This window comes from Sceloporus occidentalis, unplaced genomic scaffold (assembly GCF_023333645.1).
Source record: "Sceloporus occidentalis isolate IW3139 unplaced genomic scaffold, rSceOcc1.0.p SCAF_5, whole genome shotgun sequence".
In the NCBI taxonomy this organism is placed as follows: Eukaryota; Metazoa; Chordata; class Lepidosauria; order Squamata; family Phrynosomatidae; genus Sceloporus; species Sceloporus occidentalis.
Window position 1 is genome coordinate 4,296,868 of NW_028316985.1, and position 16,257 is coordinate 4,313,124.

The 16,257-nt window shown below is 44.3% G+C and overlaps 1 protein-coding gene across 1 annotated transcript; it reads right to left on the minus strand.

The window, feature by feature from the left end:
- Positions 1-3,153: 3,153 nt before the first annotated feature.
- Positions 3,154-7,720, minus strand: LOC149311600 (tubulin alpha-1 chain-like). Its single transcript, XM_089526656.1, has 3 exons — positions 7,504-7,720; positions 6,417-6,565; positions 3,154-4,137 (listed from the first exon to the last, which is right to left on the minus strand). The coding sequence occupies exons 1-3, from the start codon at positions 7,682-7,684 to the stop codon at positions 3,154-3,156; spliced, it is 1,314 nt and encodes a 437-aa protein (XP_089382782.1). The 5' UTR covers positions 7,685-7,720.
- Between the last annotated feature and the right edge of the window lie 8,537 nt (positions 7,721-16,257).

The following is a 16,257-nucleotide window of genomic DNA, read 5'->3' on the forward strand; positions in this document are numbered from 1 at the left end:
AAGCCCCGTCCCACCTTCCTGCACAGTCTGTTTTAATCCTTCTTCGTGAATCCATCTTGGTGTCTGATGCCGCCGAAACAGAGTACAAGTATACCTTAGTTAATACAGTACCCTAAGGATAACCGATCACGGAGTTTTCTTGGCAAGATTTGCTCAGAAGAGGTTTGCCATTGCCTTCCCCTGAGGCCGAGAGAGTGTGACCAGCCCAAGGTCACCCAGTGGGTTTCATGGCCGATTTGAGGAATCCAGAGTAGTAGTCCAACCACTAGGCCACACTGGTGCTATTAGACATCACTTTAAGTGTTGTATCTCCATGCTATGGAATCCTGGGATTTCCAGTTTTACAAAATCTGCAGTCTTCATTGCCAAAGAGTGCTGGTGCCTCACAAAACTACAAATCCCAAGAGTCAGTAGGGTGGAGCCGTCATAGCTAAAAGTGGTATCAAACTGCATTCTTTATACAGTGTAGATGCACCCTAAGTAGACAAGGGCAGAAAACAGAGCAAATGTTGCTGGAGGTTCTGGTACTACTACATAGTTCTTGTTTTGTTTTTTAAATCCATACTTGGCAAGGATGACAATTCTCAGCAACAGTTGCAGCTTTTTTTATTCCCATCCTTGTGTTGTTTTGTTTTTCAATTTGGAGACATACCAGATTATAAAAAGTACCCATGGGCAAGTGCACAGCCGTTGTTGTAGTTCATGCTCAGTTTCTTTGGCCACTCTGCCAGTGACATTGTAGTGTTTGCATACTGCAGTTTCAGTATGTATGGCGGGAAAGGTAAGGTAATGTTGGCAACCTTTCCTCCCCCATTTTCTCCTTTTAAATTTTTTGAGATATACATACATGTGTGTATTTATAATCATTATGAATCCTGTGGCACCTTTGAGACTAAGGAGCGGCCTGCAGCTGCCCCTTTTAGCGCCGGATTGGAGCTGGAGCAACTACATGCCGCAGCCCCAATCTCTGCTTCCGCAGCACAAAAAGGAGCCATGCTCCTTTTTGTGCCCTGGAAAAGGCGCCATAGCCACCGGTGCATGGCTTTTCCATGCTACTCTGGGACTGAGTCATATAGACACAGCACCAGAGGAGCGTCATGATGCTGTGCATCATGTGGAGCATCGTGGCGTCATGCTGGTCTGGGGGTGGAGTCAGTGCATGCGTCATGTGGACACAGCACCCTAATTCTGCCCCTAGGCTCGCCTTTCCTGCCAGTCTTTACAGCCCCTAACTGCAAGAAAGTAATCTCTAGCTCAAGTTTATGGGGTCTGGAGTCCTTTGACAAGGTCCCCCGTGATATTCTTGCAAACAAGGTAGTAAAATGTGGGTTAGACAATGCAACTGTTAGCTGGCTTGGTAATTGGTTGACTGACCAAACCCAAAATGTGCTTACCAATGGCTTTGTTTCATCCTGGAGAGAAGTGACCAGTGGGTGCCATTAGGTCCCGCCCAGTTTGCTTGGCTTTTTTCCCCATGTGGAGAAATTTGTGTATATGATATATCTGCTTCCCAAACCCTGATGAAACCTAGACGTAAATCCATTCCTCATAAATTGGCATCCTAGTAGTGGCATACTCAGGTGTGAGTTAACTCCTTTCTTTGCCACCTCTCAGACCTACCACAGATGCATGGCTATTCTGTGCCTTTTGGAGAGTGTGAGCATGGAAATCATAGAAGCATCTCTGTCATGCCTCCAGAGCATTTTTGATGCTCTTGAGACATATATCTAGTTGAGATTATATTAGGTTTTCTATGTATTAGTTTAAGAGGGAAAATAGAAATCTTACAGCTTTAAGAAAGACAAGGATTGTGGTCCCAGGGTCTTATGCTGTCTCCCTCTAGTCTAGTTAGTTTCAGTGTGTAGTAAGATTTCAGCCAAGTCAGACCTGGAGAGAGTATTTTCCTTAGACAAAAAGATAAGTCCACAGAAGAAGAAAGGTAAAACCACCAAGAAGAGAGAGCAAGGTATTTAAGAAGGACTATTGAGAAAAAGGAGATCAGTTTCATGTTTTTGTGTTATAACCAGTAAAGCTTTGAAAACTTAAGAAATTTATGGACAAGTCTTTTGTTCTGGCTGTGTTCCCCGAGAGCCAGAGGCCTTACTACACCCAAAGTCCATAGTATTGCTCTTGGGACAAAACAATCTCCCTTTGTCACTCTAGCAGAATGTGAAATGATTACATCGGCCACTGAGACCTCTGGAAGGCCACTGCTAATGTTGTTAACAGGGCTCATTCCCACTTACATTTAAACCGGTTTGGGATTCGCCTTCGCTCCATGTTGGTACATCAATTCCAAAAGGTCCATAGTTCCCACTATGGAAATGGATCTTTTCATTATTCCCTTTGAATCACTTCTTTCTGGGGACAGTTGTCATCCCCACTAGTTTGTGCCACTTCAAAATGTAGGTCAATCATCTGTGCCTCATCAGTGGCGTATGCGGCAGCCCGAAAATATATATATAACCAATTGATAGAAGATTTGATTCATTGGTTTTGCAACTACTTGCCTCATTGATTGCAAGTAGTTGCAAAATCAATGCAACAAATTTTCTATCAATTTTAATACAGAGACATAGCCGTATTAAACTAGGCTATCTGTATGCAATTTATCTTGTAGCACCTTAGAGACTATCTGTGCAAAACAAGCTGTAGCCTAAACTTCTGTAGACTTGGATCTACTTTTTCAGATGCAGATACATGAAGATGTAGACCTAAGTCTACGAAAGCTTATGCTATAACTTCTTTTTGCACAGTTAATGTCTTGTGCTGCTAAAAGACCTCTTTGTATCCTATAAATACTTAGAATTGTTGAAACCTAAGAGCTGGAAGGGGCCACAGGGGGTCAACTAGTCCAATCCCCTCTCATACAAGAACACACAACTACAGCAATGCTGAAAGGAATACAGAGGAAAGCAATACAGTTACTGTGTGTCCTTTCTCCCAGCTGAAAATGAAAGCAAAACCTGTCCATAGAAGAAAGCTATGGCCCTTTTTTTCTCTGTTGCATGTTTTATTTAGTTACAAAAAATAGGCGATCATATTCTAGACAGTAGTGAAAAATAACATTTCATTCAGATAACTTCATCCAGGGATATCAAGAGGTTTGGATGCCACAGCCTTACAAAACTCTTCCACTCCAGCGATAGATGCTCAGTATTCTTGGTCGTCTTCTGCATCAGAGCCATGGTCACCAGAGTCTTGCCCAACCTCTTCGTAATCCTTCTCTAGTGCAGCCAAATCTTCCCGAGCTTCAGAGAATTCCCCTTCCTCCATGCCCTCCCCGACGTACCAATGCACAAAGGCCCGCTTGGCATACATCAGGTCAAATTTGTGATTGAGCCGGGCCCAGGCCTCCGCAATTGCCGTGGTGTTGCTCAGCATGCAGACGGCTCTCTGCACTTTTGCCAGGTCTCCCCCTGGCACCACTGTGGGGGGCTGGTAGTTGATGCCCACCTTGAACCCAGTTGGGCACCAGTCCACAAACTGGATGGACCTCCTGGTCTTGATGGCGGCAATGGCCGCATTGACGTCCTTAGGCACCACATCGCCCCGGTAGAGGAGGCAGCAGGCCATGTATTTCCCACGGCGAGGGTCGCATTTGACCATCTGGTTGGAAAACTCGAAACAGGTGTTGGTGATTTCCGGCACAGAGAGCTGCTCATGGAAGGCCCTCTCGGCAGAGATGATGGGAGCGTAGGTGGTCAAGGGGAAATGGATGCGGGGATATGGCACCAGGTTGGTCTGGAATTCAGCCAGGTCTACATTCAAGGCACCGTCGAATCTTAAGGAAGCTGTAATGGATGACACGATCTGACTGATCAACCTGTTGAGGTTGATGTAGGTGGGATGCTCCACATCAAGATTCCGGTTGCAGATGTCATAGATGGCTTCGTTGTCCACCATGAAGGAGCAGTCAGAGTGCTCCAGGGTGGTGTGGGTGGTTAAGATGGAGTTATAGGGTTCTACCACGGCAGTGGAAATCCGTGGGGCCGGGTACACGGAGAACTCAAGCTTGGCCTTCTTCCCAAAATCAACCGAGAGCCGCTCCATTAGGAGAGATGTAAACCCTGATCCTGTGCCTCCCCCGAAGCTGTGGAAGAGCAAAAATCCTTGGAGGCCACAGCACTGCTCAGCCTGAAAAGGGTGAGAGAGAAAGGAGATGGACTCTAATATCTGTTTGCTTTTTCTGAAACAAGGATGCTGTTGTTGTATGCCTTCAAGTCATTTCAAACTTATAGTGACCCTTTTTCATGGAGATTTCTTGGAAAGATTTATTCGGGGGGGGGGGGGTTAGCCTTTGCCTTCCTTTGCGGCTGAGAGAGTGTGACTCAGCAAGATCACCCAGAGGATTTCCATGGCTGAATGGGGATTTTAATTCTTTTCTCCGTAGTCCAACACTCAAACTACTACACCGAGCTTCAGACTTGGAACAGGTTTGGACCAGAGGCAGCTGGTGTCTCCCATGCCAGTGAGGTAAAGCCGCTCCTGGTTTTAGTGTGAACTTTAGAATTCTCATAGTGGCTAAACTCTATCCTCCTAAATAGTTCCAGCAAGTGTAGATACCACCCATAAAGGGCAGACTGAAACCTAGAGTTTATTCATCAACCATCACAGTAATGAAGGGTGTATCCACGCTGCAGAATTAAAGCAGTTTGACACCACTTTAACTGCCCTGACTCTGTCCTACAAAATCCTGGGACTGGGAGTTTGGTGAGATATTCAGCCTGGACTGTTAGAGAGCACTGGTGCCTCACCAGTCTATAAATCATAACCACCACTTTGATTTGTGCAAGGAAGCAAACTGGGAGCCAGTAAAGCTGTTGTAGCAAGAGACTTGCATGGTCCTTGCAACGTGCCTTAGTTAACTCACCCTGGGTAATCTCTACCATTTTGTGCCATTTTGGCATGGCAATACAGTCCAGTTTTTGGGGGAAGTCTCAAAGGGCTGTATTTCTGGAACAAAAATCGGATTTATTCTCATTGCACGCATGGTTGCATACAAGGTCAAGGCTGCTGGTGATTTAGATTTTCAGCTTATAATGTTTGATCCCCAGAATAGAAGCATAGAATCATAGAGTTGGAAGAGACCCCGAAGACCATCCAGTCCAACCTCTCGCCATGCAGGAACTCTCAATCAAAGCATCCCCGACAGACGGCAATCCAGTCTCTGTTTAAAGACCTCCAAGAAAGGAGACTCCGCCACACTCTGAGAGAGTGTGTTTACAAGGGAGACTCTTCCTCTAGGTGGGAAAAGTGTGGGCAATGGGCCACATGTGGCTCCAAGGTCATATTTGTGGCTTTTAGGGTCCCGCAGGAACCCATATTTTTAAACTTCAGAGTACTCTCAAACGTTCTCTGGGGGAGTAAGTAACTTCCATGTTCGACTTCCTGTGGTAAAAAGAAGTCTTCCTGGGCCTAAAATGACCTCAGCGGTGGAGAGGATCATTGTGAAACTTCCACCATTCACATCAGAGGGCATTTGGGGCAAAAATATCCTGAAACTCTTCTATGGAGAGTGTGAAGTGCGAGGGTGGGGGAGAATCTCTGATACCTTCTGGGTGTGCAACAAGGGGAGAACACTGATATGCTTTGGGTATGCAAGGAAGGATCATTGATATCTTCTGGCTGTGCAAGGGGGTCCCTGAGATGCTATAGGTGTGCAAGGGGGGGGGATCTCTGATATCATCTGGGTGTGCAAGGGGCAAATCTCTGATATCCTATGGCTATGCAGGGGAAAATCAAAGAGGGAGGGAATTTCTGTACCTTCTATGCAAGTGGAGAAACTCTGATATCTTCTGTGTATCCAAGGGGAGGAATCTCTGATACCTTCTGGTTATGCGGGGGGGGGGGTCACTGATATCTTCTGGGTATTCAGAGAGAGAATTTCTGTACCTTCTGGGTTTGAAAGAGGGGAACTCTCATATCTTTGGATGTGCAAGTGGAGGATCTCATATCTTCTGGGAGGGTGGAAGTATTTAAGTATTAGAAGAGGTGTCACATTGACGATGGAGCAAGCTTGTTTTTCTGCTGCTCCAGAGACTAGAACATGGAAAAATGGATGCAAGCTACAGGAAAATAGATTCCAGTTCAACATTAGGAAGAACTTCTTGATAGTAAGAGCTGTTCAACAGTGGAACAGACTCCCTTGAAGAGTGTGATGGAGTCTCCTTCCTTGGAGGTCTTTAAGCAGAGGCTGGATGGCCATCTGTCAATGGGGATGCTTTGATTGTGAGTTCCTGCATGACAGAATGGGGTTGGACTGGATGGCCCTTTTTGGGCTCTCTTCCAACTCTATGATTCTATGAAATGCAGCCCTTTAATCACCAACAGCCATTGATCCCTGCTCTCGATATGCTGGGCTGATTCAGACAAACTGATTCAATAAGTATCAATAAGAAAGGCTTTGAACTCACCATTTTACGAATCTTCTCAAGGACCATGTCAATGAGTTCTTTCCCGACAGTATAATGGCCCCGGGCGTAATTGTTGGCAGCATCTTCTTTGCCACTGATCAACTGCTCCGGGTGGAAGAGTGAATGGTATGACCCTGTACGGATTTCATCTGTAAGACAGGATAGGGCACAAGGGATGAGTGAACCGGTCAGCACAGTTTTTCTCCCTCCATCAGAAGCCATACAGCTCAGACACATCGTTTTCTCCTCCCCATCATATCCTCCAATATTTCACATGTGAAAACTGGCATGTGTGTGGCGAAGCGACATCAGAGTGTGGCCAAGATGGGAAAAAGTTATAAATGAGGAAGAACACACAAAGATTGCAAGAGTTTGCTTTTGCCTAAGCCAACTGGGAAGGGCAAGATCTTCTCCTTCTCCCTCTGCTGAGTTAATCGAGCGCTAACTACTTTTGCCCTTTGAGCTCAGTATGAAGCAATTGAGGAAAGCTGAGGACAAAGGAAGAAAAGAGGAGGGGGAAAAAACTGGGACAGTTTTAAAATGGCTAGAAAAGCAGGGTGACAGAATCAGGATGTTCCTGCCAAATCAAGGCAGTTGGAGGGTCTGGAGTCCCTCAGCCATTATTCTGGGGTTGTACTCCAAGTAGGAACTCTCCTAGGCTCTGACCTATGGTGTTACCCTATGTTTTAACATGAAGCATTACAGTGGACCCTTGGTGTCCGCTGGGGTTTGGATCCAGGACTGCTGTGGATACCAAAATCCATGAATGCTAAAGTCTCATTAAATACAGGGTCATAGTAAAATAATAATAATAATAATAAATAGTTTATTTATATTTCTCCGCCTCTCCCTGTGGATTGAGGTGGGGTTACAACACGATAAAAACACATATAATTACAATCAATAAAATGCAATAAATCCAATACATCACTTCAACAATAATAATGTCAAAATAATGTCCCTCATATAAAATATCAAAATCAAGATTTGCTTTTTGGAATTTATATTTTTAAAAATATTTTCAGGCCATGGATGCTTGAAACCATGGATAAAAAATTAATGGATACCAAGGGCTGACTGTTTTTACCTATGACTGATGGTTCCAGATCTATGAACACCGCCCTGGGGACATGCTTCCCTGCTCCTGTTTTACAGAAGAAGGTCTCAAAGGAAGAATCCACTTGGTCCTCCAGAACGGTGCTTGAGATGGTCCCATCAGGCTGGATTCCATGTTCCAGGCAATACAGCTCCCAACACGCATTCCCCATTTGGACACCAGCTTGGCCCACATGGATGGAAAGGCACTCCCTCTGAAATGAAGACATAATGAAAGCTATAGTGAGGCAAGGCAAAAGTACACAATGGGCCCTCCGCAGCTACAAAATGCTTGTTCAATGGGCAGAGATAGCTGGTGACTATTAGCTAATGAACAGCGCACAAATCTAGCGAGGCAACGGCTTCACCAGGGTAGGTGTCGCCCAGTACAGTAACTCATGGCGTCATTGACCTCTTCTGGTGCCACACAATGTTGTGGTTATAGTGTGCCTTCAAGTCATTTCCAACTTACAACAATCCTTAGGTGAACCTATCGCAGGTTTTCTGGGGCTGAGAGTGTGCAACTTGCCCAAGTTTACTCAGTGGATTGAGGGGGAAATAAAAACCATGGTCTCCAGAGTCATAGTCCAATGCTCAAACCACTATGGCATGGCATTCCCAGAATTCCATAGCACGGAGCCAGAGCAGTTTAAGCAGTGTCAAACCACATTATTTCTCCAATGTGGATGCAGCCTAAAACCACCCAAAACTACACAGGCAATTCTGAACTCAGTTCAATCCTATTGTGGGTTTCCTTTGGTTTCCTTGGCCAGATTTCTTCAGAGGAGGTGTGTCATTGCCTTCTCTCAAGCTGAGAGAGTGTGACTTGCCCAAGATCACCCAATAGGTTCCCATGGCTGAGCAGAAATTTGAACCCTGGTCTCTCAGAATCTTAATCCAACACTCAAGCCACTACACCACACTGGCTATCAGATCTATGGCAACTTATTCTAAGCTTTGTTTGGCAAGATGTTTTCAGAGGATGTTCTCCTTTGCCCTCCTCTGAGGCTGAGAGAGTGAGACATGCCTAAGGTCACCCGCCCAGTGATTCTCCATGGCCAAAAGGGGATTCAAAGCCCGGTCTCCCAGACTCCTAATCCAACCCTGTCCCACACTGGCTTGCCACAACAAGGTTTGAATGAGGAAAGCACAAATATATGGGAATAGCTCCTCCAAAATCCTTTTAGGAAATAATAAAGAAATAATCCTTATCCTATAAGGAACCCCTTCCCACCCAAAAACAACTTACCATGATGACTCAGGCAGCTCAGTTTGTAAAAGAACGATATTCCTTAGAGAACAGATATTTCATGAGCCTAAGAGTCTGTTTCCCCTGGAAATTTATACCTGGCTGGCAAATAGGTGCAGGTGGGGAGGTTCAAATTGCTCTCCATCTTAAAGCCATAGATCCACCTGTTGATCAAGGCGATCAATATTGCAACCTGGGTGGATCCTTCCATTTCAGCCCTGCACTTCTTTAGCTACTGCAGAGCTTAGGAAAAGATACTTTTAGGACTACAGCTCCCATAACCTCCTGTGCTGTCTGTGGGAGGGCATTGACCAGCTGGATCTTGGGCAAGTTATACTCTCTCAGCCTGAAAGGATGGCAATGGCCAACATCCACTCATTAAATCTAGCCAAGGGAACCTGCCAAGGCTGCCAATAAATTGCAGTCGAATTGGGCCTCATTCCAACTTATTATTTAAGCCAGTTGGCAATTCGCTTTTGCATCGGGCGGATGCCACGCGGACGTCATTCCCACTACGAAACAGGATCTTTTAAATCCTCATTGGTTTCAGGGGTTTTCCAGACATAATTATCATTCCCACTAGAATTTGTGCTGCTCGATCCATTCCGTTTTTTAAAAAATGCCAATCCAGCTAATCGCATCGCCGCATCATTGGTGATGGGTCCAGGCGTCATTTCGGCGACACGAGAGGATCCTTTGTGGTGCCCCCTCCCCAAATACTTTCCCAGTTTCTGATGGCTTTTTAACCTTGTGGTCTGCTTTTAAGGAATTCCATTGGATCAGAATCGGACCAAAACCTACTTCATTGTCAATCCCGCTACCATTCTAAACTGGGTTATTAACATAATCTTATCAATTTCCCTTATTAATCCTTTTCCAACTTCTAATTGTTTAAAATGATTTCTTCTAGCAATTCATTCTTATCTCAGATACTCAATTTTGGTGCGTTACAGACCGCCTGTAGGCGCTCCTTTCCCTGCCGGATTGGGGTCTCAGCTGCTATGAAGGAATACATAGGAATACATGGTATCCTAGAGGACATGTAGTCTGACCCCTGTTCAACATCAGGATGGCACTGGAAGATGGGACAAACCGAGGGTGTTCTTGGCATAAAGAGGGGTTTTGCCATGGGCTGCCCCTGAACCTCAGACAGTGTGGCCCCCACAGATAAGAAGGGGAGGGGTGGGGTGCCAAAAGGCTATCAGAGTGCCTTACAAATTGTTAGACATTTCCCTGCTCTCAGGCTTCCAATCTAAAGAGACAAAAGGAGAAGGGAATGGCAGTGGGGAAGGAAGGGGAATAGTTCAGCAGACCTTCATTCTCCCACTTCACTATAGAAATTCGCTGGGTGACCTTAGGCAAGTCACAGGCTCTCAGCTTCAACTCCAACTCCTAGGTATTCCTTCATGGTAGAAGAGGGGGGTTGGATGACCCCTGGGAATCCCTTCGAATGCTAGGTTTTATCCATGGCAGAATTCCTGCCATTGCACTCCACCCCGTCCCTTCTTGAGAATTCCTGCTTGGCAGAAGAGCATTGCCATCTGCTAAACTTCCTTTTGCCACCCCCACCCCCTTCTTCTCTTCTGTGAGAATTTGAATGGCAGAGCATGATGTAAAGGGGAGAAGATCTGAAAGTATCCACTACCCGCTACACACAAAATGCTCCCTCCTTTTGTTCTGTTTTGTTTTTCAAAGCAAAGCTGTGAGCAAAGATGGAGGGGGGGGCATCACCCTAACAAAGGAAATAGCCTCTGGTAAAAGCCAGTATGAATGGTAGCTTTGCTTACGCAAAATACCCAAATCCTGGCCTTTGAATTGTCGGCTGAAAAGTCTCATCACTTCCTTTGGAAATGATTAAAAATAAAAATTCTTACTCATTCATCAAGAAGTGCTCAGAATTTCTTCTCTTTAAAATGCTTTCGAAATTTTTGAATAACAGACATTTCTACTGTTTTTCGAATTTTGACGAATATTCTTTACATCACTACTTGTTCTCTACTTCACAGTTTGGAGGCCTAGGAAACCTGTTTTGGAATAAAGCTCCTAGATGTCCACACTTAGCAAGGTGAGGGTAGCCATGCCAGTTGGGGATTCTGGGACTTGTAGTCAAAAAGGACTTTCCCATGCCCTGAATACCTCTGCCATTGCAAAACAGATCTGCCCAAATGCATTTGCACAGAAGCACATATTTGATGGATCTCTATGGGCTCTCCTTCTGTGTAATCATGCGTATGGTAACCTGCAACCAGACAGCCCCTGTTGACATTCATTTCGAGATTATTGCGAGTTTATCACATGAAGGAGATTGGGAGTTTATCCCGGGAATATCTCAGGAAAATCGTGCAATTATGCATAAGGATTTCACACAATGTCGCACAAAACCTGCCATTAAAGTGGTCACAAAGAAGCATTAAAGTGCATCTTTTTTCCTTTCGGGATTTCAGCGACAATGCATTTCTGATATCACCTTATTTGATTCATGCAATTACTCTTTATTTTCACTTTATTTGCAGGATCCTTTAAAGGCACTTTAATCTCTCTTTAATGCCGAAATTAGCACCAGGTGTGATAAACTCCAAGATGGGATGTACGTTGGTTGACTGCAATTCATGTGTTTTGTTTTTGACATTGAAATATCCCCCAACCCAGTATTATGGCCCTTAGGGAACCATTATATTATTCTCTTATGTATTTTATTTTCTTATACCCCACCTTTTTCCCAACATAGGGACTCAAGGCCTCGTTGTTGTTGTTGCTGTGTGCCTTCAAGTCATTTCCAATTTACGGAGACCCTAAGGCAACCTTATTATGGGGGTTGTCTTGGCAAGTTTGTTCAGAGCAGATTTGTTATGGCCCTCCTCTGAGGCTGAGAGAGTATGACTTTCCCACTAGATTTTCATGGCTGAGCCGAGATTCAAACCCCGGTCTCCAGAGTCATAATCCAATGCTCAAACCCCTATACTATGCTGGTTTTCCAAAACACATAGGTGCACCTCCTATTTGTCCCCAGAGAAGAAGCATCCACTAGTTCCTTCCATGTTGGTTGTATCTAATGCAGCTTTCTTTCAATATAAGGATGTATTTACATTTTTGGTCCAAAACACACGGCAGAAATAATCCACTTTGAGACTGCTTTAACTGACTCAGTGCTAGGGAATTCTTGGAATTGTAGTTTTATGAGACATTTCACCTTCTCTGTCAGAGAGCCTTGGTGCCACCATAAACCACAATTCCCAGGATTCCCTAGCTCTGAGCCAGGGCAGTTAATGCAGTCTTAAACTGGATTATTTCTGCAGTGTGTTTTGGACCATAGATTAATAGCATTCTTCTGATACTGTTGTGGAACTATTATTTGAACTCCTGGGGTTTGTAGTTTAGTGAGGTGCTATAAATCCTCTGCTCAAGAGTTCTACCGCAATCTCTGAACTACCACTTTCAAGTTCTCCAGCAGAGCTTTCTAGATATGTCCTCCTGAAACTACAAATCCCAGGATTCCCTAGAACAGACCTATCACTTTTACAGTGACCTGAGCTGGTTATCATTCTGTGGTGCAGAGAGACTGTGAGGCTGTGCAGGATTACACTCTTTGGTCCAAGTTGGTTCCCAAGGTTATTGGAAAAGTTACTGTTTTGGGATTCCCTCTCTCAGAACGTCCCAGCCATTGGTCCTGTGGATTGGGGGATTTTGGGCAGTACAGTGAAAAGTACTTCCCCAAGTGCTGGAAACTGGATGGTATGAAGCAGAGCACATTCATGGGCTTTGCTGTTGTCCCTTCAAAAGCACCTTGAGTTGCAAACGTAAGCAGGTGATCCTGCTAAGTCTTCATGGCATTAGAAACACATGCTATCATTATCCATTATCCAAACTTTGGTCCCCCAGGTGTTTGGTATTCCGACGCCCAGAATCCCCAGTCACCTTGGTCAACAGTCAGGAAGTCTGGGAGCTGAAGTCCCAAACACTTGGAGGGCCAAAGTTTGGGAACCACTGTCCTAAGTGATCCTGATCAACATTGCAGTCAGCAAGCGGGGAGATATCTTTACTTTTGCTATTCCTCTGGGCCTAAGCTGAGAAATGTTTGAACAGAAAGAGTGATCATAGCAAACAATACATTTTGTTGCAGAGGAGACCTTAAAGTCTATTTTGTTTGTGCCTTCAAGCTGTTTCCGACTTTTGGGGACCCTGAGGTGAACCTATCAAGAGGTTTTCTTGGAAGGTTTTGTTCCGGGCGGGTTTGCTTTTGTCATCCTCTGAGGCCGAGAGAGTGTGACTTGCCCCAGGTCACCCAGTGGGTGAGCAGAGTTTCATAGGATGGAGCTACAGCACCTAAAGGGGTATCAAACTGCATTATTTCTACAGTGTAGATGCATCCAGGAGAAGAGTCAAATTCCTTTGAGAAGTGGTGCTGGAGAAACGGATGCCATGGATTGCCAGAAAAGACAAATCAATGGGTCTTAGAGCAAATCAAGCCTGAGGTTTTGCTAAAAGCAAAGATGACTACACTGAGGCTGTCGTACTTTGGACATGTCAGGTCCAAAACACACTGCGGAAATAATCTTGTTTGAGACCGCTTTAACTGCCCTGGCTCGATGCTAGGGAATTTGGGGAACTGTTGTTTTGTGAGACGTTTAGCCTTCTCTATCCAAGAGCTCTGGTGCCACAATAAACTACAATTCCCAGGATTCCCTAGCACTGAGCGAAGGCACTTAAAGTGATCTCAAACTGGATTATTTCCAAAGTGTGTTTTGGCGTGTAGTTGCTCTCTGGAAAAGACAAAGCAGAAGGCAGGAAGGAAAGAGGGAGACCCTCTACAGGTCTCAAGGTGGCCAGGATCCTGAGTCTGCAAAACCTGAGCAGGATAATGGATGCCCTGGCAGTTTGATACCGCTTTAACTGCCCTGGCTCAATACTATGGCATTCTGGGAACTGTAATTTGTTGTGGCACCAGAGCAAAGCTCTGAGCCATGGTAGTTGCATGGCCTCAGGCTGCAACTACACTGCAGCATTAATGCAGTTTGGCACCGCTTTAACTGCCAAGGATCCATGCTATGGAATTCTGGGAGTTATAATTTTGTTAGCTATTCAGCCCTCTCTCTCTTGGATAGCTGTGGTGCCACAACAAACTACAATTGCCAGGATTCCATCGGATGGAGCCATGGCAGTTGAAGCAGTGTCAAACTGCATTAATTCTGCAGTGTGGCTGCAGCCTTATTCCCAGGGTCTCCGTATATCGAAGTCAACTTGATGGCAAAAAGCCACAATTAAAAGTGACATAAGAATAAAGATGCATCTTCTTCCAAACCACCAGGAAGGCTTTCAAGGGTTGTCTAGGTTTGTTTGTTGTTGTTGCTGCTGTTGTGCATCTTCAAGTAGTTTCCAACTTATGGCAACCCTAAGGCAAACAAATCAAGGCTGCTGTTGTTGTATGCCTTCAAGTCATTTTTGACGTATGGTGACCCTATCTTGGGATTTTCTTTGTTCAAAGGAGGGTTTGCCTTTGCCTCTCTCTGAGGCTGAGAGAGTGTGACTTGCCCTAAGTCACCCAATGGGATTCCATGGCCAAGCAGGGATTCAAACCCTGGTCTCCAGCGTCGTAGTCCAAAGCTCAAACCCCAGCCCTATGCTGGGACAGACAAATCTATATTTTTGTTTCTTTCTTTCTTTTCCTCCATTTATTCTTCCCCTGTCTTAAATTTTGAGTTTAAAAAAGAAAGGTTAAGATGATAAGTCATGTGGATTTCTTTCTAGAATGTGTGCAAAATTTGGCTTTGTGTACACATATTGTGTAAGTCATCTAATATAACAGTGTTTTTAATCATTATTTTTTGCATAAAGGACACATTTTTGTACAAAATTTTACACTCTCTCCTATTTTGTCCTTATGTAATTTTTCTTTCCCCTCCAGTAATGTACATTTTTTTCTGTTCCATTTCTCATTATGGACACATTTTGGTGCATAATAATCATTTTTGCAAGCTGTGTTCCTTAACAGAATGATGCTTTAAATGTTTCTTCCACAGACGCATGCATTCTTGTGTTCGATATCTCTTAATATGTCAATGTTTGCGAACAATTTTGCCTTATATACCCATTTTTCAGACAGTTTCCCCAAGACAGAATTTCTGCATGTTTTTATTAATGTATGCAACTTTAAGTTTGGTTTCCTCTAATATACACATTTTTGTACAATTTGGACCACATTCTGAGGTGTGTAGATGTGAAAGAGAAACTGCGTTCTTGAACCTATTAATCCTGAAATTGTAATTTTAGTAAATTCTTATCAGAAAAATGAACTAAACAAAATCCACCCTCATATCTTGTATTGTCTCTCCAAACGTCTCTGAATATTATTTCCACGCTTTCTAGCTGAGGGTGTATCTGCACACACCAACTGTCTGAGTTTCATACCACTTTAAGTGTCATGGCCGTTACCTATGGAATCCTGGGATTTGTAGTTTGGCGAGGCACCAGCATTCTTGGGCAGAGAAAGCTACAGACCTTGTAAAACTGCAGATCTCAGGATCCCATAGGATGGAGCTACCAGACATACAAGTGGTGTCAAACTGCATTATTTTACAATGTAGATGCCCCCTGTGCCTGTCTGCGGAGGAATATAAGTATCTCACCAAACTGTAAGTCTAGGAATCTGTAGGATGGAGACATGACAGTTAATAATAATAATAATAATAATAATAATAATAATAATAATAATAATATTTTTGACTTATATCCCATGCTTCTCCCAATATAGGGACTCCAAATTAAACTGTTATGCAGCTGATATGACCAGGTAGTGCAGAGACACTCTTTTTCGTTGAGGCAGAGATGGTGGATGCATAATACTGGCATCTCCACGGAATGGAAAGGAAATCAAATAAAAAGAATTAGAAACTCAAGAGAATTTGCTTTAATTGTGTCCTGTGTTATGTAAAATGAACAATTTCCCCTCCATATATATATATATATATATATATATTGGAAGGGGTAAGTATTCCAGATATTTGCTCCACTTGCACAGGTTCCACTGCAGGGAATTGAAGGTGGGGGAGAAAAAAGGAAATGGAAAAAAGATGGGAAAAATGGAGTATGAACATTAAATAGCTTTGAGGGTTGGAAAATATACAGCACTCGTGTCATACTGGCAGCATCCGCACTGCAAAAATAATCTGGTTTGACCCCTCTTTAACTGCCATGGCTCAATGAGATCAAATTCTGGGAACTGTTGTGTGTTGCGACACCAGAGTGTTGTAACAAACCACAATTGGTGCCGCAACAAATGACAGTTTCCAGATTTCGATCACGTTGAGCCAAGGCAGTTAAAGTGGACTCACTCCGTATTATCTCTGTAGTGCGGATGCAGCCATAGTACAGCAGACAGTTCCGTCTCTTCTGAAGGGAATATGGAGGGAAGGAAGGCCGAAGGCAAACTCCGTCTCCCAGGGCCTTGCAGCGTGGCCTCAACTGTGGCGGCCCCTTCCTTCTCTCACTTCTCAGCCTTCC